The sequence below is a fragment of the Myodes glareolus genome, chromosome 20, assembly GCF_982192425.1.
Source record: "Myodes glareolus chromosome 20, mMyoGla1.1, whole genome shotgun sequence".
Classification (NCBI taxonomy): domain Eukaryota; kingdom Metazoa; phylum Chordata; class Mammalia; order Rodentia; family Cricetidae; genus Myodes; species Myodes glareolus.
In genome coordinates, this window is record NC_142045.1 from 42304 (window position 1) to 68955 (window position 26652).

At 37.7% G+C, this 26652-nt stretch overlaps 1 protein-coding gene and 1 pseudogene across 1 annotated transcript; both read right to left on the reverse strand.

The window, feature by feature from the left end:
* Positions 1 to 4452: 4452 nt before the first annotated feature.
* Positions 4453 to 25429, reverse strand: LOC146895041 (uncharacterized). Its single transcript, XM_087899417.1, is given in 6 exon segments — positions 4453 to 5869; positions 5872 to 5946; positions 5948 to 7202; positions 8332 to 8392; positions 8593 to 8719; positions 25335 to 25429. Coding segments are annotated over 6 exon segments (1839 nt in total). The 5' UTR covers positions 25338 to 25429; the 3' UTR covers positions 4453 to 5551.
* LOC148118753 (exosome complex component RRP4 pseudogene) lies at positions 17020 to 17902 on the reverse strand (annotated as a pseudogene).
* Positions 25430 to 26652: the final 1223 nt, after the last annotated feature.

The following is a 26652-nucleotide window of genomic DNA, read 5'->3' on the forward strand; positions in this document are numbered from 1 at the left end:
CTATTATAATATTCGGCATAATCTTATTTGAGGACCAGTGAAATGGCTCCATGGAAAAGGTCTGTGGTGTGCAAGGATGGAAAACTGACCTTTATCATCATATTAAGAGGACCTAAAGTAGAAACAGCAAAGTGGTCTTCTGGTCTCCACATATCTGCATTGGTCCTAAAAACCCATAATCATATTGCACACACACCATAAATCTTTGTTACAAAATAAATCTTGGTGCCATTACATTATCTGACATCCTTGGGTAATTTCCTTAGAAGGCAATTCTTTAAGATAAAATGCCAAATGGTTAACTAATGGGGACAGGGGAAGCATGAAACATCAGTATATATATATATACATATATATATATATGTATATATATATATATTCTAATATATATATATTTATACACCAACACACATGTATAAAACATCAAGCTAGGGTATGAGATACACAGTTGAATGTTGATTATTCTACTTTATTACATGTCTACAAGATAAATGAAAATACTGTTTTGAACACACACACAAGATCATTAATATTTCTTAAATTCTCTTCTATTAAGCATTTTAACATTGTTAAATTGTGTTGACAAAACAGCACATGTTGGGATTACATCATCTACCCATAGACTTTACTCAGAAGGTAGACACATGAGGATAATAACTTCAAGTGTACCCCTGAATCGTTACTAACATCTAACCAAAACTGAATACCAAGAAAATCTCAAAGGAATTTGAGAATTTGTGGAAATATGAAAAACAAAACCAGGAGCAACAACCCACCACCATTTCATAGACACTCTTACTTGAAAAGTATGATCGTGCACTGCCTGATATTGAGATAAAAAAATGAACCACTTAGATGGGATTACCATTCTACACATTATAGTACAAACATACTTATCACTAAGTAAAAACAAAATAGATTAATAAAAGTCACAGAAGAAATATAAGGACCACAAAATAAGCTTCACTAAATGGATCTGTCACACTTGGAGCATACTTTAGTATCTACCTCAAATGTTTCAAAGTAGAAACCACAATGCAGTGATCTCTATCATCAGTCTTCAGTGAGCATAGTAAACAATTGACCTTCTTCAAGGTTATGATGAAAAATAAATGAAACACTATTTTTTTTTCTTGAAGCTGAAGACAACTGTTATGTCTAAAGTCTTTACAAAATCATTTTCAGGAATAAAGTTTTCTTTTGTGTGAGTTTATTCCTAGTTCCTGACTTTGAATTGATACAAATAGGCTTTAAAATATTTAGAGCACTAGAAACATGGCTAGGAAGTTAAGAAATGTTCACTTCCAGGACGAAGGTATAATTTTTGATAACTTCCTGTAATTTCTGCTAGAAAATCCCAGGGTATAACATTATCAGAAACCACCATGCATATTCACATACCCACACAAGCACACTGATACCACATAACCACAATTAAAACAACTTTTTAAACTTATTTTCACCCATGAAAGTTTTTCTCTTGTAAGAATTCATTCCTATAATACAGGTGTTAAGGTACCCAATGGCTTACAGAGTTTTTCTTCTCCATGAAGCAATCAGGTAGGCTTGAAGTCTGAGAAATCAATTCTTCTAAGTTGATGGAATCGTTTGAGAAGACTTAGGAAATGCTATCCTGCTGGAGGAATTAAGTCCCTGGGGAAAGGCTTTTCTAGTTTACATTCCCTGCTTTATACTGTAGGTTAAGGATTTGAGTTCTTTGCTTCCTATTTTAGCTGTCATGCTCAACACTTGTAGCCATAACTCTTTCTTTCTTTCTTTCTTTCTTTCTTTCTTTCTTTCTTTCTTTCTGTCTTTTATTTGAGAAGAAAGTGCTTCTCTTTAGCATTGAAGTCTGTTTTAGAATTAGCTCTTGTAAGCCAGGCTGGTCTCAAACTCACAGAGACCTGCCTGCCTTTGCCTCCTAAGTGTGGGATTAAAAGTATGCACCACCACTGCCCAGCTGCAGTGTCACTTTCATGGCAATCCTGTATCCCTCTGGAACAAAAGGCCAAATTAATTTTTATAAGTTGACCTAGACATTATATCACATCAACAGAAAAGGAACTAATATGAATCAATAAAGTTTTACACCTGAATCAGTGATTCCATTTAATTGAAGAGAAATATAAAATCTAAAAGGGTTACATTATTGTTTAAATTCATAGTGCAAGTGTTACAGCTCTGGGTTGGGGAGTTATCCTGACTGTCAGAAGTCAAATTATACCTACAGCTATGATACAAATGTAGTCTGGATATTTACAGCTGTGTGGAGAAAGATACCCTGATCTGATGTGGAATTTCCCTTTGTGTGCTGTGATTACCATTAATGAAAAAAGAAACTGCCTTGGCTTGTTGATAGGGCAGAACTTAGGCAGGCAGAGAAAACTGAACAGAAGGCTGGGAGGAAGAAGGGAAGAGTAAAAGGGAAGCCATGGAGCTGCTGAAGACAGATGCTGAGAATTTTACCCAGTAATTCACAGTCACATGGCCATACACAGATTAATAGAAATGGGTTAAATTAATATGTAAGAGTTAGCCAATAAGAAGCCAGAGCTAACTGGTCAATAAGTGATTTAATTTATACAGTGTTTGTGTGGTTATTTCAGATCTAAGCTAGCCTGGTGGCTGGGAACCAAACCAGCGACCTCCCTACAACACTGAGTGTCAGAAGTCAGGCTACACCTAAAGTTGTGAAGGGAAGGTATCTTGTGATGTGGAATTTCCCTCTGTGTGCTGTGAACATGTTTTATTAGCATTGGTAAATAAAGAAGTTGCTTTATTAGAGAGAGAGGAGGAGGGAGGGAGAAAGAGAGAGAGAGAGAGAGAGAGAGAGAGAGAAAGACAGAGACACACACAGAAAGAATAGGTGGAGTAAAAGAGATATAATTTAGTTGTTCAAGCAGAAAGATGCAGAACAGAACCTTACTGATAAGTGACAGCCTGTGGTGAGATTAATAGAAATGGGTTAATTTAAGATGTAAGAATTAGTTAATAAGAATCTTGAAATAACAGATTAAAGAGTGTTGTAACTAATATATTTTCTGTGTGACTATTTGGGTCTAGATGGCTCCAGAAACTGCCTGAACAGTCTCAAACTACAATCCTGGATATCAACAGCTAATAGGAAAACTATTCTATTATTAAGTCAGGATATACCCAAAATTGTGGAGAAAAAGTATCCTGAATATTTATAGCTCTGAAGAAAAAGGTACCCTCACTGTCATGTCAGGACATACCTACAGCTGTGAAAGTATACTGAACAACTAGAGCTAAAAAGAGAAAGGAATTCTGACTGTGGAGAAGACTGGCTATAACTGAAGCTGTGGAGGGAAGGTAGCCTGATACCTAGGGCTCTGAAGAAAAAGGTAGCCTGACTGTTAGAAGTCAGGCCATACCTACAGCTGTGAAGGGAAAGTGTACTGGATACTTACAACTATGAGGAAAAAAGGTATCCTTGTAGAGGCCCCAAACCATGAGCCTATTTCCACCTTTTCTGAAGGTCAGAGTTTGAGGGTGCTCAAAATTGTTCACAGGTGTGGCTACACACCCTGACCTAAGGAGTGGTTGTTTTGTGTTTTGGACTTTAAGAGGGCCCATACAGGTAAATCCACTCCCTCTTGAGCAAAGGTGAAAGAATTCAAACATACTTCTACTCCTTTTTTTGAATTTAAAAGGTTTGACCTAGGGAATGACTGCCTTTAGGATACTTGGTCTAGGATGGGTTCACTGTCTGAATAACCGAATACTTTTCTCAATAATTAAGGACTTTATAGATCAAAGTATTGAAGCAAGAAACTGTTCTAGTTGTCCTTTGGATCGTGTTAAAGCAGTCTTTTGTCTTCTTCCCCCTGCTGTATTGGGGTATAAATGAGTATGGAAAATTAACTGCAGCTAGATTTACAGTATTCACTGGGACTCCCTCCCAGTACTAACCTATGCTTCCGTTTTAATATTTTCATGTATGTCTTCATTTTCTTTACTTACTTTTCTAATCCTCATGCCCCAACCCTGGTAAGTGGTATCCTTGTCAAAGATGGTCCCTGACATATACTGACTACTGGGGAGTCCGGCTGTACCTGAGGCTGTGTTCCAGTGAGAGATGTTCTTCCTGCAGGATGTAGTAATACTGCTCCTCTCCAAATGAGAGCCATCACAGCTGGGCTCCGCTTTAGTCTTCTAAGAGAGCTTCAAAGCAGAGATGTCCATGGCTGTTGTGCTCCCCTTTCCCAAGTTTCCTAGCAGAGTTGTCCAATGCTTCTCTCTTTCACCCCACTAGGGAGTTTCCTAACAGAGATGTCATTTTTTTCTCAGCTTTGGCCCAAATTGTTACTTCTCTGCTTCACTGGAGTAAATGGAAAACTGAGGCAGAAATATTGCAGTATCTGGTGAAGAGTTGCTACTTCTGCTCTGCTCCTTTAACGGAGTTTGCCAGCATTGGTGACCAAAGCTTCTCTGTTCCAATCCACTACAAAGTTACTTACCACGACAGTGAAGGTCTTCACCCAAAACTCATTCAAGAAATTTATTTGGAAGGGAAGAATCCAGGAGAAGGGCTGCCTCTGCCAGGGCAGAAAGGGCAGATGCCAACTGAACATATACAGAACTTATATAGAACTTCTTAGTCACAGAGTATTCCCAGGGAGAAGATTCTCAGGGTTGGGATTGGTTGGATGTCTAGGGATTAGCTGGTTTTGTGCTCAGTTGGTCAAGGGTAGAGTGTGTTTCTTTGGCTCTTGTTTCAGGGTCAAAGTGTGTTCTTTCACTGGTCCTTTATAATCTTTTGAGTCTGGTTTCAGGGTCAGGTGTTTCTTTCATTGGCTCTGGATTCAGAAACAAAGTGTATTTCTTTGTCTTGTTTTTTGAGTCAGGATATATTTCCTTGTCTCCATTTTTAGAGTCAAAATCATGTATTTAACTGGCTCTGGTTTTAGGGTCAGGATGTGTTTCTTTAGCTGGCTCATTTACCCTACACATAGGGCTTCATAAATTCATAAATTCATTTAACCACGAGTTTGTAAGTACAAACAGTATAAAAATGACATGGTAATGCTTGAAAAGATTGTTAACACTGTCAAATTTATTTCTACAGAAGAAATAGTCCTGTGTTGTAGGCAGAAGATCCTTGTTCATTCCTGGCTGTCTAGACCCAAAATAATCACACAGAAACTATATTAATTAAAACACTGCCTGGCCTTTTAGCTTAGGATTCTTATTAACTAACTCTGACATCTTAAATTAACCCATTCCTATTATGTTTTATTTTACCACAAGACTTGCAATTTACCAGTAAGATTCCAGGGCATATGTCTCCTTCAGCAGATAAATGGAGTCTGACTCCACTTTCTTTTCTCCTTTGTCTCTGCTTGGAATTCCTACTTTGCTCTATTCTGCCCTGCCATAGACCCAAAGCAGTTTTTTTTATTGGTAACAAAATCCATTCACAACATACAGAGGGGAATACCAAATCACTGTTTAGCTGATCATAAATGTTTTGATTAAAGTTCTGACCAAATACTTTTTAATAAGAAGTCCTCCTTTTTAGTTCAGGTAGTCAATGTCTATTGTAATATGCAAAGATTTTAAAAGATTGCTGCACACAAAAAGTTTTACTCCTATATAAAGTATAAAACTTCATCACATTGAATGTTTTCATAGGGTTCCTCTGCAATATTTTCTCATGATTTAGATTATTCGTACGTGCAAATGCATCACCACAGTGATTACATTCATAGAGTTTATCTCCAGTGGGTGATCTTTTATGCATTAGAAGAGTACTGTGAAGTGCAAAGGCTTTTTCACACTCATTACATTCATAGGGCTTCTCTCTAGCATTTGTTAGTTCATGTCTTTGAAGAAGACTATGATAAACCCATGATAAACAAAGCCTTCACCACACTAATTGCACACATATTGTTTCTCTCCAGGATGTCTTCTTTTATGTTTTTCAGAGATTACTGTGGCAAGTAAAGGCTTTACCATACTGACTACATTCATTGGATTTCTCTCCGATATGGCTTCTTTCATGACTTTGAAGATGACTGTGACATGCAAAGGCTTTACCACACTGACTATATTCATTGGATTTCTCTCCAGAATGGCGTCTTTCATGACTTTGAAGATGACTGTGACACACAAAGGCTTTAACACACTGATTATATTCATAGGGTTTCTCTCCAGTGTAGTTTCTTTGATGCCTTTGAAGATGACTGTTACGTGCAAAGACTTTACCACACTGATTACATTCATAGGGCTTTTCTCCAGTATGGGTTCTCTTATGTTTTCGGAGAGTACTGTGACATGCAAAGGTTTTACAACATTGATTACATTCATAGGGTTTCTCTCCAGTATGGGTTCTTTCATGACTTTTCAGTTGACTGTGCTGTGCAAAGGCTTTACCACACTGATTACATTCATAGGGTTTCTCTCCAGTATGGGTTCTTTTATGCCTTTGAAGATTACTGTGACATGCAAAGGCTTTACCACACTGACTACATTCATAGATTTTCTCTCCAGTATGGGTTCTTTCATGCCTTTGGAGATAACTGTGACATGCAAAGGATTTAACACACTGACTACATTCATAGGGTTTCTTGCCAGTATGGGTTCTTTCATGACTTTGTAGATTACTGTGCTGTGCAAAGGCTTTACCACATTGATTACATTCATAGGGTTTCTCTCGAGTATGGGTTCTTTCATGACGTTGTAGATTATTGTGCTGTGCAAAGGCTTTACCACACTGACTACATTCATAGGGTTTCTCTCCAGTATGGGTTCTTTCATGAGTTTTCAGTTGACTATGCTGTGCAAAGGCTTTACCACAATGATTGCATTTATAGGGTTTCTCTCCAGTATGGGTTCTTTTATGCATTTGAAGATTACTGTGACATGTAAAGGTTTTACCACACTGACTACATTCATAGGGTTCCTCTTCAGTATGGATTCTTTTATGTATTTGAAGATTACTGTGACATGCAAAGGCTTTACCACACTGACTACATTCATAGGCTTTCTCTCCAGTATATGTTCTTTTATGCCTTTGAAGATTTTTCTGACATGTAAAGGTTTTACCACACTGATTATATTCATAGGATTTCAATCTAGTATGTGTCTTTTCATGGCTGTGAAGATGACTGCCACGTGCAAAGGCTTTAACACATTGAGTGTATACAGAAGTTTTATCTCTATTTTGACTGTTTTCGTGCCTACAATGATAATGGTACATTTGAAAGCATTACTTTATTTAATACATTGTTGAATATTTTTATGTGTATGAATTAATTTTACAATTTAGTCCTATTTTAAAGAGGAATTACATGTTAAGATTTTATCACCATGTTTACAATTTGGTTTCTCCCCTTTATTAAGGCTTGCTTTTCATCTTTGAAGATAACTGATAACAGCCTTTATTACATGATTCACATTTACAGAATCTTTTTCCTGTATGAGAATTTTCATATATTTGAAAGAATTGAAAAAACTCAGAGCTTTACCACTCTTATTGCCTTCATAACATTTCCTATACTGTGAGTGATACTACATTTGTTAAGGAACTAGGACAAACAGAAATATTTATACAGTCCTAGTACTTGTGGTGCTTTTCTGAAATGTGAGTTTGTTGATATATTAACAATGAGACTAGAAAACTAACTACTTGTATACTTTTACATCAAATTCAACAAGTATACTCAATATGAGGACTGCTACATATCTTCTATTTGTTCTAAGAAAGAGGTATGTTATATATTTTCACATCCCTATGCTCATGCAGCTTGTATCCAGAGTAACATATGATATACCAAGTAAAGGAAGAATAACAATACAAGGTTTCCACATTGAGTTCACACTTTCTGTTCTCATAGACTTGTGACATCTGGATTAATGCCTCTCCACAACAGCTGACCCTTGATTCATGACTCTAACTGCCCCCTCACTAAACTTAGCACAGTCACAAGTATATAGGTAGAACCAACATTTTCTATGGACTATTAGTGTAATAGAGAGTTTTACAGATATACTTATCATCTTTTCAACATGTTTATCTTTTATAATATGAATAATATGAAATAAACAGATAGACAATTTTATAGTATACTTCTCATTGTATTATGATTTAAATGGAAATATAGGTTAAGACATTGTTTTCTTGACTTCTTTCTTAAAAGAATGACTTTCAAATGAAGTTCACCTATCTAAAATTAAGGTATATGATTTTGTGAGAATTTAATAATCATCAATGCATGTGATTATTTACAATGTTGCTTTTGTTTAAAACATATAGGATGTATTACAATTCTTCAGATGTATATTTGTATATTTGTAAATGAAAATTACCTTTCATGTCTTCTAGAACTTTGACAATGTTCTTCAATATTATGGTCTTTCCAACTGGAACCTAAAATATAGTGCCAGAAAAATGTATGTTATATATTAAAAATTGTAAAAAAAAAATTTAGCTACCATTTGAAGCAAACCTTACAGCCATGCCTGATTTATTTACCCCATTCTTGTTTCACAATCATATTACAGAAGAGCAACATTAACCATTGAACAGCTGTCCCCTTACTTGAAACATGAAAGATAATTCAGCCTTACCTATAGTAGTGAGGTTGCTGTAGGTCTCCAGCATTACATCTTTGTAGAGATTCTTCTGGGAAGGATCCAGCAAAGCCCATTCTTCCCAAGTGAAGTCGATATGCACATCATCATAGGTCAATGCATTCTAAAATATCCCATACATGTGTACAACAGAAAGCATGATTTTGACAACACGGTAAATGTATACTTCTTTGACAGTATAGTCATAGAAATCTGGTGCTCTCCATACTTATTCCATGACATAGACAACATAATTTAATCACCAAGTCACTTTAGAGTCAAAATGAATAGGAGACTCACTTCTGTCATTTCTGAACCCTTTGAATGGGATATCACCTTGCAAGAGAAATGCCTGCTAACCAACAATGAAAGATATGCAAACAGATCAACAGTACAGAATACAGATAATAGAAATTGTATGAATGATTAATCCCTAACTACGAAAAAAGAAAATGAGATGAAAAAGCTGGATGCATTGGATCATGCCTCTAATCCTTGCACTCAGAAGGCAGAGGTATGTATATCTACCTACCTCTGAGTTAAATACCAGCCTAATCCATGCAATCACTTCTTGGACAGCCAGAAATACATATTAAATATCTGTTCCACATGAAGAAAATCAATCAAACAAACATAACAGATAGAAACAACTCACAGGTTTGCTGAAGATTCTACAAAAAATAAGACCTACAGAGGCATGCTTCACTTAAAGAATACAAGACTTTGAACAGAGAATTTTAGACTTTAAAAGCATAATCAAAGACATGGACACATTGATCAAAGAAAATGTTAAGCCTAAAATTCCCTGAAACATAACATCCAGGAAATCTGAAACACTAGGAAATGACCAATCCTAATAATAACAGGAAATGGAGAAGAATCTTACCTCAAAGGCACAGAAAAAAATTTCAAAAAATTCAGTCAAAATCGTTCCTAACTGAAATGACACAGAACACAGGTCAGAGAATCAACTAAGTAGGACTCATAGGAGCTCAAAGAGACTGATAAAGCTATCATGAAGTCTGTAGGAGTTTGCACCAGATCCTCTATATGTATGTTATCATTAGGTAGCTTGCTGTTTTTGTGGAACTTCTAACAGTGGGAGTGGGGAATGTCTCTGACTCTTTTGCCTGCTCTTGGAACCCTTTTTCTTCTTCTAGGTTGACTCATCCAGCCTTTGATATGTGCCTAGTCTTATTTCAATTTGCTATATATGGCTTTATTGATATCTCTAGGGTAACTGCTCTATTCTGAAGGGAAATGAAGATTGATTGGATCTGGTGGAGAAGGGAGTAGTGGAGAGGACTAAGAGAAATGAAGAGCAGAAAAACTGCAGTTGGGATATATTACAAGAAAAGTGATATGTGATGTCCTTCTGTATAAGTGTTGATTTTATTGGTTAATGAATAAAATTGATTTAACAAAGCAGAATATAGCCAGGTTGGAAGAGCTATATAGAGAAAGTAAGCAGAATCTAAGAGAGGCCATGTAGTTGCCAAAGCAGAAAGACACTCCAGAACCTTATCAGTAGGCCACAGCCTTGTGGTGATACAGAGATTAATAGACATGGGTTAAGATGAAAGAGCTAGTTAATAAGAAGCCTGAGCTAGTAGGCCAAACAGTTCTGTAGTTAATATAGTTTCCATGTGATTATTTGGGTCTGGGTGCCTGGGAAATGAATAAGCAGTTTCTGTTTACAAGAAGGATAAATTTTTGAAAAGAGAAAGAGAGAGAGAAACGTGAACACAGTGAGGGAAGATTGGTTCATAGTAACACTAAAACTCAGTAGGGCAAACAACAAATTCTTTAACTGTGTCTCAGACAGGTAGGGATTCATTTTCAAAGAGCTTAGATAGCACTATCCATGAAAAATTTTATATATCTCTCTCCTTTGCTACTTCTACTTTCTGTATGTAGTTCTCCATTGCAGATATCTCATAGCTTGAGTATCATCTAAAATACAACTCTTTCTTCATCTTCATAGCTTCATGTGAGGAAGTCTCACAGTCTCCTCAGTGGGTTTCTGCTCTGCCAAACATATATGGACACAACCATATTAAACTGAAACTAAAGAGGAAGAATTTTTATGACCTAAAAATTTTGCTTCTTTCTTTTTCCAGAAAAAAATACAACATGGATCACCTCCCCAACACATGCAATTTGGCTTCTAAGTTGTTATGGATGCTACCATGCTTGGTTCAGAGTTCCAGCAGCTTCTGCATGAAGTTGCTTGCTCAAATTAGGGATCAAGTTGCCTTTTCTTTGAGAAATTGAAGACTTAGATAGATGAACTCTTTTCCTAAGTTACCTTCCTAGGCTTCAAATAATAAGAAGGGCCTTCTATTTATGGTTCTAATCTTCTTGAAATTTTTTCCCTCTTTTTAATCACAAGACTGCCATTTGAATCTTCCTAGTGTTGTTTTTCTCCACAAAACTGACTTTTCATTTCTTTCTACACCACTTGTTTTTTCCACTGTAGAACTAAATAAATCATCAGTAATAAACACCCAACAGAATCAATGCTTTGTCTAAGAAATCACCCAATTACTTTTTAATTTTGCCTTACTCCATTTCTCAGGGAATGGAGAAAATTGAAATGATTTGGGAACAAAATATACAAATGATCCATAGATAAATTTTTCATGAGGTCTATTTTCCACTGAAATCCTATGAACTCAAGCTCCACTGTGTGTATTACTTTCACCACCCCCATATTCTTAGTCCTACAAGAATAGTTCATTAAGCTCTGTACAGTTTTCTATGGCTTTTCCCATCTAAAGTCCTAATATCTTCCACATTGCTCCAAAAGACAACGTTCCCACATTCTACCCAGCAATAAAATCACTTTTGGTGATTTTGACCTAATTTGTTCCTTTCTTTCTGTGATTGAACTCTCTAAATAAAAGCATATGAGGTAATAAACAGGTTTGTTTCACTGATATTTCCAGATCACAACCCACAATTGTGGAAGCTTAGGATAGAAACTCCAGTTAGGAACTGAAGGCAAAAAAAAAAAAAAGACACAGGGGAAAATGTTTATTGGTTTTTTTCTCTTGTTTAGTCACTCTCTCATGTTCAGCTAGCTTTCTTGTCCCTCTCAGTCCAATTTGCTTAGGGTATTGAAACCATCATTGGAAGAAAAGAGACTTCCCATATCAATCATCAATCAACACAATTTTCTCCAAACATAATAGTACCAATTTAATCTGGGAAAAGCCACAATTGATGTTCTCTCAGATGACTCTAATCTGCATCATGTTGACAGCTGAAGCTAATTAAGGTAGAGATGATAATATATGAGAAGATTTTTAAACACAAAATCAATATATTAACCATATCAAACATAAAGAACCAGAAAACACTGACAGGTCAAGAGATGAGGAAAAGCAAACCTCTAAGATCAAGAAGAGTAAACTAAAACTATCTCCCCAGAAATTTCCTAAACTGAGAAATGTTCAGGTACCCCATAATATAGTAAATTTTCTGAAAAAGAATGATGACAATCTATCATTTTCTAGAGAAATAACAATAAATTTAGATGATAATTAATAAAATTAACAATATAGATTGTATCATAGGCAAAGCAAGACAGGCCTACAAATGCATACCATGGTTGCTTAAAAAAAATGACAAGATACTAACCAAAATTAAACAACAAGAAATTACTGGCCAGCAGTTATGCTGTGCTCTCTAGTTCTCTCCTTTGCTGATAATATACAATGGATTGGGGGAGGAGAGCTGTTCTACCAAAATTGGAGAAATTTTCATAAAACTTTCTGATGTTTTAACTTTATTTTAAAAAGTTTTGATTACTAAAAGGATCTCGTTTTCTTATAAAAAGAAAATTATATTGATTAAGATCACTTACACACCATTTTGTTTCCTATTACTGAAGATTGCCTGTAAGTCTGCATCAGAGTGAGGAAATAAAAACTTTTTCAAACCATTGCAAGATAAAGAAAAAAATGTATGATTTCTATTATACACCTAAAGCAATTTATTTTGCTCTAATTGTTTTATGAATCACAGGATCTTTGAAAAAAAAGTTTATCCCAATATTTTGTATATGTTTATGTGTGAGAAAGAATATCTTCCATGTGTATACAGGTGACATATAAGAAAAGAGGGTGTCAGATCCCCTGAATCTGGAGTAGGAGGTAGTTCTGAGCCTCCCAACTTGGATATTGGGATATGAACAGGCCTAATAATTTCAAGTCACTAAAAAACTCTTAAAATATAGACTGGCATGAACTAAGCAACACTTTAGCTATATCACTCTGGTTATTGATGGGGGAAAACTTTTACAAACTTATAAAGCTACTATGAAAATCAAAATAGCAGTTCTTCAAAAAATTGGAAATAGATGTACCCCCAATTTGTTGTACCAGTCTTGGGCATATACCCATAGATGATTCATCCTGTAGTTAGATTTTTTTTTTAATCTTTAGCTTTTTTGGTAGCCCACCATCCAGTTCCCAAATAAATCACATGGAGTATTTTTCTTACCTATGAATGTACAACCTTAGACTGGTTCTTGTCAGCTTTTCTTAATTTAAATTATTCTATCTACCTTTTGCCTTTGGGCTTTTATCTTTATTCTATATATCTTTTTTTACTTCTTATTCTGTGGCTAACTGTGAAGCTGGGTGGCTGTTCCCTGACATTCTCCTCTTTCTCTTCTTGGTCCTCAATCCTTCTCTCTTTCTCCTTTTATTTATTCTGTCTGGTATCCCAACCAATCCCTCTCCTGCCTAGCTACTGGTGATTCAGATCTTTCTTAGACCAATCAGGTGTTTCAGGCAGGCAAAGTAAAACAGCTTCACAGAGTAAAAAAAAGTAAAACATAAAAGAATGCAATACACTCTTGCAAAATAGACTTTTCTGAAGTTCTTCTGAATACTGTGAATATGTGTTGCTTTTATTGGTTGATGAATAAAGCTGTTTTGGCCTATGACAAGACAGAATATATCTAACTGGGAAATCCAAACAGATACAGAGAAAAAGAAGGGGAGGTCAAGGAAATTCCAAGAGCTGTAGGAGGAACCAAATGTAAGGTAAAAAGTCAGGAAACATGTAGCAAAGCAGATATATACAAAATATGGGTTAATTTAAATAGAAGAGCTAGCCAATAATAGTCTGAGTCATTGACCAAAAATTTATAATTAATATAATCATCTGAATGGTTATTTGGGAGCTGGCAGATGGGAGAGAAATTTGCAGCTATACTTGTCATCTCTTTCTTCTTAATTTTTTCACTGTAGACCTTAATGAGTCATCAGTAATAACCATTCAATGGAAACAGCATTTTATACAGGAAATCAGTTTATTCCTTTGAAATTTGTGCTGGCACAAATAGCTCTGACTCTTTTGGGAGGTGCTGCACTTAAATGGGGTCTGTGTGTACCATGTTACAAACTGCATAAAGGAGACATAGACACGCCATGTCCCTGAAGCTGGGGTGGAGAGAATGGCTCACAGAGCTGGCAGTAAACACACCTCTGCCATGTTGGACTTAGCAGAGCAAGCAGGCAGGGCTGAGAAGTTGGTCCTTGCCATGACTGTCTAGCATTTAACAAAGGTGCTTCTGGTCAGAAAACAATTATAAATATGCAAAAAAACCAGATTCAGAAAAAAAAACCTGTAAATGGGTCACAATGTATAAATGTATCTGAGCTTGAGTGAGAGAAGACAGTCATAGATTAAAGGAGTAAAGAAAAATAAGCCATGTAAAGATGGGAAATAGAGAGTTTAGATTATGTATATTATTGTGTTTTCTTTGAATTTTTTTGTCTGTGAAGGAGCTAAGTAAAAAGAGACATCTTATTGTACAGGCTGCTAAGCCAAACCATCATATATATTTTAAAGATACCTTGACTTCAAAATTTGGGTCTAAGGATATGTTGCTTTTGAAACGAGGTTTGGCTTTTTTTATGCAGAGGATGAGAACCTGTGGATTCCATCCAGAATAAGGTGGTTTGATGGACCAAGATCCCCTGATAGCTCTCCATGAACCCTCAAAAATACTTAGTCCAATAAAAAGGAGAAAGCAGTTTGGAGAGAACTACTACAAAAATTCCCAAATATTGTTTATAAATGTTTGTTTACATTTAAAGGGAATATGATATAGACATAATTTTTTGTATTTGTATAGATTTTGGTCTATTGATACAAATTTAAGGGCAGTTTTGTTAAATGAATCTCTGCTCTTGTTTAAGGTATTATATTTGTTCAGTTCACATAAAGATGCAATGTATAGTTAAATACAAATAATAGATAGCCATTTATAATAGTTAAACTTATAGTTATGGTTAGACTTTCTAGATGGACAGAGATTTCATATGGGTAGGTATTTTCAAATCTTTCAAAGACATATAGAATATGGCATTTTAAATGTTTTAAAAACTTAGGCCTTTTCATGACAGTGAGACATGTCTCCTTCTGGTAGCACAAACTATTTCAGAGAGGTTGATGGGCACTGAAGAAACTCATTATGGAATTTCCCTTCAATGTGACACGGCTAGGTATTTGGACAAGAAACTGCTCTTACCTGGATTGCTTGATGGTATAGTGTATAAACTGGAATTGCAGGACCTACAAAAAAAATGACTGCTAAAGTTGCCTAAAGAAGGGGAGACAGTTCCTGCTTCATAGTCTGCTAGATATTCTGCAGGACACAGAAAAACAGGTGACTGAGAAACTGTCAATATAGGTGGAACTGTCTTTGAAATTTTCTGCATCAAGGAAAAGTCTGACAGACACTATGGGCCTGTAAACTGAAGATGGATGCCCCAATGTATCCATCTTTGGGTGACTGTCCAGGCAGCAAGGTGTCTTTGTCAATTCTAGAGTTTTAGAAGTGATTATAATTTCTTAGGTAATATTTATGCTTCTGGAGTCTTTGCTGGAGTTGAAGAAAGACAGTTTTATATTATATTATAAAATTTATATTATAAAAGATAGATTATATAAAAAACTTTAGACTCAAAAAGATAGATGATAGAGTAATTTCTTTAATTTTCCAAATGTAAATGGACTAAATATTGTAACTATAATTCTTGCTTGATAATTGTTTTGCTATATGTTATCTTACTATATCAAAGTTAAGCCTTTCTTTTTATTTAGACAGAAAATGGGAGGTGATATGCGATTCCCCTCTGTATGCTGTGAATATGCTTCGTTCCCATTGGTTAGTAAAGAAACTGTTTTGGGCCTATGGCAACACGGAATAGAACAAAGTGGGAATTCCAAGCAGAGATAAAGGAGAAAGGAAGGCAGAGTCAGGGAGATTTCATGTTGCCACTGAAGAAGACAGATGCTGGATGGAACCTGACCAGTAGGTTACAGCTATGTGGTGATACACAGATTAATAAAAATGAGTTATTTTAAGATGTAAAAGTTACTTAATAGGAAGCATAAGATATTGGATATGCAGTCTTTTTTATCTTGTTTAACTTTAAATTCTTTAAAAGTTAATACATAACCACATCAATTACACAAGGAAATGGCAGCTTTTCACAACTGTTTTGTTGTTGTTGTTGTTGTTGTTTGAGCATTAAAAATCACTGTTAAAAAAAAAGAAAAAAAAATCACTGTGGTCCCAGAACACCCGTTCTCTCAGTTATTGGCAATAACTCAGCTTCTTACAAACCACCCTCAGGCAGGACAGGCACTACAGAGAAAACTGCCAATATCTCAGGGAATATCGCAGGCACTTCAAAAAGGCTCCAGGCCAGTTCCTGTTGGTAGACATGTTGAAGGAGCCTAGATGCTAGAAAAACAGGAACATCTCACATACAAGGGGTAGGAAGCCCAGGTAGAATGTACAGATCCTTTTAACCCATCACCAGAGGACACAGTAGGAATCAGATTCCAACAAAGGCTGCTGGCTCATTTTGTTCTGATTGACTGTTGGTCCTACTTTACCTCCTCTTCTCCTACCACACTTGTACATTAAAGGAGATGTAATAGACATCAAACAGACCACACCCACTAACACCGCATGGCTTTCTCTTTCACTTTGGTTTTCTTTTCTCTGGGGCAGGAGTAGGGCTGGGAATTGAACTTGGGGCCATGCACATGTTAGGAAAGTGCTGAATCCCTGAGCTATATTCCCCAGCCCACCATTTTTTCCACTGGAACATTTTCATGGGGTGTGTGTGGTGTGACTGGAAGACATGAATTCTCCAGTTTACTTCAAGATACATCATCAGGCTGGGACACTGTACTCTGAAAGGGACCCAAGCATCCAAAGCCACCATTCGCTTCCACCCTGGCTTTGTCTCAGAACAGAAGAGAAGAGGCCTGGCTCTGCTGCACTGCTGCAGGTGAGTAACATCTTTGTCAGATCCTTCCTGGACCCTGTGTGGGGCAAGAGAAATCACACATCAAACTCTTCCCTTCCAGAGAGGCGCACAGTCTTATCCTTCAACACCTGGCCTTAAAACCCTCCTGTCATAAAAGCCTCTAGTGTGTCTCTAGTATGATCTCCTCCATTACTTCTGGCTTTAAGGTATCTTTGATCTGATGTGCAAGGGAGGCCTCATAGCAGTACAGGATGCTGGTGTCATATAGCATCGTTCCGAGTTACCAGCAAGACTATGCTGGGAGATCACCTCTCGATTGCTAAGGGGTAGCAGCTCGAGGTGTGCAATGAAGCTTCCAGCATCCTCATCTTTGTGCTCAGGTGTAGGGTAGGTCTAGATGAAACAACTGTTACCCAGAATCACTGAAGCACCACATGGCAGGTCATGGAAATGAGTCTTTTGTCATTTCACCAGGGAAGGAGAGACCTGGACTAAAACTACCTGATCTAGCTTTCCATATTTCAGGCTCCTTGTGTGCAGAGAAACAGCTCCATCTGAGAACACTACTTGGACTTCCACACTGATGAGGTTTCCTTCCTGTAAGAAGCCTCTCATGGCCAGCTCATCCTCTGCAGATCTTCTCATCAGCTCCCCTCTAGGCAGGTTCATGGATGAGAGGGGTAAGACAGAATCCAGCCTGGAATTTGTCTACACCTTCCACCTCTTCTGTTGAGCCTCTGTGATTCTGCCCACTAAAATGTCTCCTACTTCTCCAATTGTATCTGGTTTTCAAGGCTTTCACACAGATCAGATTGTTCACTCTCTCCACTAACCAGCCACAGATACTATGAACTTCTCTTCCCCCATGTATGTCCCATTTCCCCACATGAATCCTGTGTCCATGGTGATTGTATCCCCTAGTACCAACAAATGTTTCTTAGAGTCATGGCCCAGCCTCTCACTGAAAGGTTGCGAGCATTAGGAAGCCTCATCTCCATCGTCATCTTAGTGCCAATGACTTATGCAGGCTTAGCTCTATTCTAGGCACTGGATATGCAGTCTTATAATTAAGACAATTTCTGTATAATTATTATGGGTCTGGTCAGTGCAGAAATGACCAAGAAGCCTCTGTCTGTACCAGGATATAATTACGTTTACAAGCTATACAGCATATACAAGATTAATGTCTATGTTCAATTGTCCTGTTAAGGATTCATGATTTCTTGACTACTAAGGGATGACATAAAGAAGCACAAATCAGCCTGAATGCTTCACTGCCTGAGGGAATACAACAGTCTGTCAGGAACTAGGAGGTATATTGTGACCCAGGAACCATGGACTTTACTTGAAAAACCTATGACATGGGTCTCTCAAGGCAGTTAGATCAGGCCAACTCTGTGGTTCCCTGAAGAGCCTACTGCCAACTAAATTCCTATGACCTCCACTGTCTGCCATTACTCTCAACATTCACATCTTCAAGGTCCCACAAGCACAGCTAATTAAGCTCTTTCTCCAGTTTTCTAATATCTTCAGCATTCTTATAAGAGTCAACATTCCCAGGTTCTCTGCAGCAACAAAATCCCCTTTGAGTCCCATTTTTATTCTAATTTTATTCTCTGTTGTTATTAAATTATGGAATCAAAAGCAACTCAGGAAATGAACATGTTTATTTGATTGTAAACTAAATAAAGTTTACAAATAATACAATTCTTCTATATGAGAGCTTAGGATAGATACTCAAGGTAATAACTAAAGGCAAAACATGTGGAACCATTGTTTTCTGGCTTTGTCACTTTCTTGTGCTCAGCTAGTTCTCCTATTAATCCCAGGGCTGCTTGTTCAGAGATATGGCCAACTCAGTGGAAGAGCCTTCCTATATCAATCAAACTCAACACAATCTCTCTCAGATACCTTAATCAGGTATTCTGAGCTAGGCACACTCTCAGTTGGTATTTTCTCAGATCACTCTAAGCTATGCCATGCTGATAGCTGAGGTTAATTAGACGAAAGAGACAATAATTTACATGAAGGCTTTTAAAGATCCAAAGGCAACATACTATTCATATCAATCACTTAAGAAGCAAAAACACAAACATGAAGATAGACATGCCAGGAAATGGAAAGAGGGAAACATCTAAGACAAAGACAAGAAAACTAAAACTGTCTCTCCACAGAAACTTCCCAAACCAATAAAAACTCAAAGAAGTCATAATATGAGAAATCTGAATACAAAATTGAGGAGACCATTATTATCCAGAAAATAAACAATATACTTAGATAACAATGAATAAAATCAACAACATAGATGGGTTGCACTGACAAAGACACAAAGACATAGTATACTCCTTTAAATAAAAACTACAAGATTCTAACCAAAATCAAACTGTAAGAAATCACTGACCACCACTAATCCTAGACCCTTCAGTTCTTTATCCTTTACCAATAACAGAAAATGACTTGGGTGAGGAGAGCTGTTCCACCAAAACTGGAGAGATTCACTTGAAACCTTCTCATGCCTTAACTTTGTAATAAATAGCTTTGACCACTAAAAAAAAAAATCTCATTATAGTACAGTAAAGAAAAGGATGTCTCTTAGAATCACTTAGATACCATTTTGCTCCCCCTAATTGATGATTGCCTGTACGTCTGCAATCAGAGTAAGGAAATGAAAATATTTTAAAAGAAAATGCAAAATAACAGATTTTTAAAGAATCAGTGGACACCTAAAGCAACTTGTTTTACTCTAACTGCTTTGTAAGTAACAAGCACTTTGAAAACAAGTTTATTGCTACTTTTTACATATGTTTGTGCATGAGTGAGAATGTCTTCCATGTGTATACAAGTATCACAAAAAAGAGGGGTTCAGATGCCCTGGATCTAAAATGGTAGAGTTATGAGTTTCACAGCTTGAGTGTAGGTATCTGAACTCATGACACCTGCAAAATGAATATGTGTTGAACCACCAGCCAACATCTATAATACCATTTATCCAATAAGCCAAAAGTCAGTTTAACAAAAGCAACAAAACCTAAATAAATAAAGAAGTAAATAAATGATCCTTGGAAACATGATGCATCAAAATTAAGATGATGTGTATGTTAAATTTGTACCATAAATGAATACAGTATAATGACAATTCCCAACAATTTATAACAGGAAAGTTGATTACAAAGCTACTTTCATATTGGAAGCACTCAGAGTAATCAATGGGATTATCAAAAAATAGTACACAGATTGACATAATATAACTTCGTTCTGGGTGGTGGTGGTACATACCTTTAATCCCAGCACTCAGGAGGCAGAGACAGAAGGATCTCTGTGAGTTTGAAGCCAGCCTGGTCTACAGAGTGAGTTCCAGGACAGGCTCCAAAGTTACAGAAAAACCCTGTCTCAGGGGAAAAAATTACCAAAACGCTGATCGAACAAGAATGTGTATGATATTTGGGAAAGAATAAAGAGGATGGAGAGAAAAAGCCAAGAGCAAAGGCAGGAATATATAGTCAGCTATTAATCAAAAGACCAAAGAAACTTAGTCAGGAAACCTGTGATCTTGACCTATGTTGCCCAGCTACCTATGATTCTATGTGTATGGAAATTAAATAAATAAAGTATTCACAATTTTCAAAAAATTACCCCAATGTGACCCTGAAACTGTTGTTTCTGACCCTCCAGCTACTAGTATTTCTTCCAGAGAGCCCCCATGCTCTAGAGCCCTCTCTGTAAAAAGAGAGGATCTACTGCTATGGTTCTGCAGCCCCTTAGACCTCCTTGTGTTTTTAGGTAAACTCAGCCACACTGAGGCCCAATTCCAAACCAATATAGAATAACTTCTCCTTCCTGTCACATGGATTATAGCACAAGATATATTCTGCTCTATCTACCTGCAAAACACCATACATACCTAAGAAACCTCTATAGCTCAGAAACTCCCTTTGTCCCCTAGAACTAAACATCACTGAATTACACCATTGTAGCTGGTGGTAGCAGAAAGTTAGAAACATTTTAATCATGCATTGTGAAAAGATGATAAACATCACCATAGTTCTACCAGCTTTTAAATTATTTGAAACATTTATAAGACAAACTTGAAAGTAGACTGCAAAATTCAGAAAATAATCAGTTTTCAAATCTGTCTTCCCATTGTAAACCAAAAGCATGACTCTGTTTGTACACTGGACAATGATATTACAAGCAAAATACCTACCATGGCAGGCCTGCAGAGTCTGCCTCTCCCCAGGAAATCCATACACAGGGAGGCTCAGAGGACAAGGAGCACTGCTCAGAACATTAGAGCAACAGTACCACAGCCTGGCTCATGATCCATCCAAATCCCAGCAGAAATGACAGCTCAACAAACCCTCTGTGAACACCCTACACCCACTATGCCATAGCTTGTGGTCTTCCTCACAACTTATCACAACAAAAGTAGAGAAATCCTGGAAAGAACCTGCAAGCTACCTGTCACTATTATTCCTGATTGCTAAGACTTTCCTGCTGGACCTCAGAATATTATCAGCTCCCCAATGGGTGATCAGAGATCAAATGACTCAGACAGCACAGTACTTCCTGTTCTGCCCTTCCAGCCTAATAGACAGGGCCCTAGTCCAGAAAGTTTGTGTTCTAGTAGACATTCATTTAGTTTCCTAGAGCACATCCAGTTCCTCATCCAAAGCACAGGGTCCTTTGCGTGGAACCTCCGTTACACACTCAATGTGCAGTGCAGCCAACCCATCACCTCATATCTGGGAAATTCTGTGGCCAAACACAGGTCACATTCACAACTGTTATTAAAGAAAAATGGGCCATGAACTAAAAGATAAGAAGGACTCATGGTAAGGCTTGGGGAAAGGAAAGAGAGTGTGGATATGATATAATTATCTCAAAAAAATATTTTGAAAAGTTGAAACTTATGGCCATGTGTTTCAGAAACAAGGGATTTATATTAGAGCAAATCAAAGATTTCTGAAACCTTTTTTTCTCAGGGTGTATATTTAAAACCAGTGAAAAAACAGTCCTGTTAGGCAGGGCCACATTTTACTCAGATCTATTTTAGTTGAACTACTGTAATATAGCAATTTGGTTTCATGATAAGTTTGGTTCTTTATCGAGATTCTTAATTGCTTGGTCTGTGGACATCAAGAAGTGATGATCAGGATATTTATGGAGCACCTAAAATTGATTACCTAATTCCACTTTGTGAATCTCAACTACTGTTGAAGTAGGAAAGTTCTCAACCACTGTCCTGTCTCTTTTTTCCTATACTGTGAATCTACCAGCTTCGAGCTTGACCTATGTTCTCACCCTCTTTATCTATAATCATACACTGAAAGTCAGAGACTAGAGGACACTCATTAGCTGGTTTAGTTTTCCATCCCACTGACCAGTTAAGGCTGAGTCCTGAAGAATTTGAAGGACTATCTACCCAACAATGGGCAGCAGAAGCAGGATTAGGTTTTCAAAGCAAGACCTAATCTTAGTTATACAGTGATGCAACAATATTACAAACTCATATTCTCCCATACCAGGATGGCAGAGCCTCCCCCACTCTCAACAAAGCTCAGAGGCCAAAGGCCACTACCCAGGTCACCACAAAGAACAATCAAATCTGTCTTGCTCAGGGTTCATCTCTGTCCAAGCATCTCTGACAGTTCAGCCAACCTGCTCTTTCAGGTCTGGGGACAGTCACTCCTACATTCACCATGGCATGGTTTGTAGTCCTCCTCACAGCTCCCTAGAGCAGAACAAGAGAATCCTGGAAAGAACTTGTAAATTACCTTCTACTGGTGCTACTAATTGCTACCAGAGTCCCTCTAGTATCACCAAGCTGGGCTTCAAGACATTAGCAATTATCCTACTGTGTGAGCAGAGATCGAATGTCTCAGCAAACATCCTCCAGGTTTGTTTTTCCACACTATGGTCAAACAAGACGCTAATCTGAAAAATCTGTAGTTCAGTAAAATCTTCTATTCTCCCAGAGTACTTCCTGTTCCTCCTCCAAGGCACTGGGTCCTTGGTGTGGTCTGTGGACCCACAAAATGGCCAGACAGGACATTTATGGAACATCTAATTTGATGTTCTAAATTGATCAACATCTAAATTGATCACCTCACTACTCACTGCTAATGTCAACTACCATTGCTGCAGGAAAGCTTTTACTCTCTTTCTTGCCCAACCCTTGTCTGTTGTGATTACACTGGCTTTACATTGGTCAGTGAACTCAATTCTTACACAGGTCTCACTTCACTTGTAAATTTACAATAAAATCTACAGAAGTTGGAGAATATTCACTCACTGACCTATTTCTCCTTCCCACAGACCAGTCAAGGTCCCGCATGGTAGGAATTGCAGGACTGTCTTTGCAGTACAAGGTAGTAGAGGCAGGATTAGGTATTCACAGCAATTCTCAATTACATAGTATCATGCAATCCTGAGCTACAAGAGACATTAATCTAAACCAGTTGTTCTCAATCTTCCTAGTGCTGTGACTCTTTAATATACTCATGATTAGTGATCTCCCTACCCACAAAATTATTTTTACTGCTACCTCATAACTATGTTTATGCTACTGTTATGAATTATAATATAAATATCTGTAATTTCTGATAGTCTTAGGCCAGCCCTGTGATAGGTACATTTGATTACTCCCAAAAGGAGTCATGGCACACCGGGTTGAGAATCACTGCTCTAAACTGATATTAAAAAAATAGATGAATAAATAAACAGGACTTTAAAAATGGAATAAAATTAAAAAACTGGGAAACATTGGAAAATAGAAACAAAAAGAGATTAAAGCAGTCATGCCATTGAAGAAAATGAAATCAAAATTTCATTTTATAATGTAAAATTATAACCAATAAATTACTTTTTAAAATTATAAAAATAATTGAACCCTCAGTTATACTGACGTTGAAACAGAGTAGGCACTTCCTTGGTAGGGAGAATGTCATTAATAAGAGAATGCATGACTTTGTTCCATGTAAAATGTTAGCTGTTGAGTGCTGTAAGCTGTCCCATGAAGTTACAGCCAATGACCTCTGTCTCAAGCATCTGAGCTGACTTAACTGTGTCAGCCAGGATTGAACATATCTGCATGGGAGAGTTCACTAATTGGAAGCAGAATACTTAGTAGTTCAAGCTCTCCTCCCTAAATTGTATACCCACAAATTATGTCTTGATTCACATGGAAGAAATTACTGTATGATGGAAAATCACACAGAAAGTTACACACTGTGCCCTATCAGGTCCTTCTTTGTTATGGAAACCACTGAAACTTGTGACCTTAAACTTCAGTCTATGATCTAGCTATTGTCCAGTGTGTTTACCCCCTCTAGTGTACACAGTACATGGTTCCTACTTTTCTGGTCTGAAGAGAGAAGTCATGCTCCACATGCAAATCCTTTTAATGTTACTGTAATGGAGAGTCCCACTGCATGACTCAAACTGGCAATTTTAGAGCTCTGTGGTGCAGCATACTTGTAATCCAAGAATTTATGGTGTTTAGCCAGGATGATAGCAAGAGTAATGCCCTGTGGGGCTGCAGACAGGATTCAAGTCCACTGCAATAAGCACAGGGGACACTGAGTCACAACTGCTTTCCTAAAAGCTGAAAAATGTAGCTGTTCTAGAAATATTATACTCTCCTGGCACACAAGGTTGTGACCCCATAACAGCCCTTGAGCAGTGGTCTGAGGACTTAGATAGGGAAGTGGGTTTTCTGGCTGGTTTGTCTCATTTGTTTTAACTATTTGTCATTCCTAAAGGAATGTACCTTAATGGCTGGCTAATTCTGGTGAACAAACATTTCCATCTCACCATACTTATCTCTAACAACAAACATGGTATGCATGCTACTCATCTTTGGCTATTTGGGGTGCAGCCCTCCCTCACTTAAATTTTACTTTGTGTGACTAAAAGTATCCTAAGAACCGGTAAATCCTTATACCATTAATTCTATTATCAACTATACTCTTCTACATCACAGTTTAGTAGCAGAGCGCTACTCTACACAGGAGAAACTGTTTACAAGCCATACGAAATTAACTACAGATGGATCCCAAACCTAAATGTGAAAAGTGCAGAACTTCTGAAGACACAGGAGAGACCAGGAGTTTCCGCATTTGGCGAATGTGCCACATGCAACGATACAAGCACGACAGACACCACTGTCTGCGGCTCCAGATGCTCTGCTCTGTGCAGACACAGCCCGGGCAGTGAAATGATTCAGAGGTTGCCAGCAGAGAGCTGCAAGTTTAGGACTACTGAGACAGGAAACCGCTAAACTCTGTGTCAGTCCGCTGGCTCCCACCCAGCCAGTGGAGGACTCACCACAAAAGCTGCCAGCCTCAGCGAGCCGCTCCACCTAGTTTGGGGACAATGGCCCCTCGCTCGCCAACCACAGCCACTCCTTCCATCTATGGAGAGCAACCCCTCACTCACCATGGTGCAGCTGCCGAGCTGACATGCTCTCTGCTCACAAGAGAGCCCGAGAGAGAGTACATGAGAGAGCTGAACGAGAATGGAACTCTTGCTCCCGGAAGAACCCTCCCATCTGACTGGCGGGTCTGCTGGAAGCTCTGATTGGCTGGTGAGGTCTGAGTGACGGGACCAGGTGAGCAAAAGGGACTCAGCACTATGGTCCAGCACTGGCTTCTAAAGACAGACCTGTCTCAGATTGGCTAGAGATTTATGCCAAATTCAACAGCAAGTCTCTTGCTAATGTAAACCAGTAGGTTTGGTTTTAAAACGAAGTATACAAATTCAGAAAATTAACTAAAGTTAAACTAAATAACCAGGCCTTAATAAAAGAGAAATGAACTGGTTGGTGAAGGCACAAGGCTATAACCCCAAAATTCCACAAAGAAGGTAGGCAGGTCTCTGTGTGTTCAAGGCCAGACAGGTAGGAATGACACACAGAGAAACCCTGTCTCGAGAAAAAAAAATCAAAAGAATTTTGAGAAACCGCTTTCAAGCTTCTATTGCTGAGAATTTATTTATCTGACATATGTGGGTGGTGGGGAAGGGATTTCTAAAATAAATGGTCTGTGGCCTGAAGAGGCTGCAGGATCTGAGATGAATTCCAGTGTCTGCCAGCAGATGTGAACTGCGGTGTGGCTAAAGGTCACTGGCTGGGGAGTGTGGCTAGCATTACCTTGCCAGTTTGCTCCAGTCATATGTTAATGTCAGGACCTGAAGTTCCTCAAAAAGGAATTAATGGACCCTTGCTTATTTAAATGCCTAACTTTGGGGAAATGACTTGTGGGCACTTGAAACTAAGGTTTCTTGTCTTAGTCTTATTCTGTAGGGGCCTGTTCCCTTCAGAATGCTCCCTTTCAAAAGGGAAGGTCATGACTTCTTACTCTTTTCCCATGATACCTTCGTACCTCCCATTCTGATGGATGGTTCTGTACTGATTACTAACCCTAAATGAACTCTTCCACTGTAAATAAATAAAGTAAGCAAATATGTGAACAGATGAATGAATGAATGGACAAACAAATAAATAAAAAGTTCACAGTTGTATATTGACTTATTTCATAATGAAAACTTTTAAAAATGTTTATTTATTATGTGTACAATATTCTGTCTATGTGTATGCCTGCTGGCCAGAAGAGGGCACCAGACCCCATTACAGATGGCTGTGAGTCACCATGTGGTTGCTGGGAATTGAACTCAGGACCTTTGGAAGAGCAGTCAATGCTCTTTACCTCTGAGCCATCTCTCCAACCCCCATAATGAAAACTTCTGATATGTTACC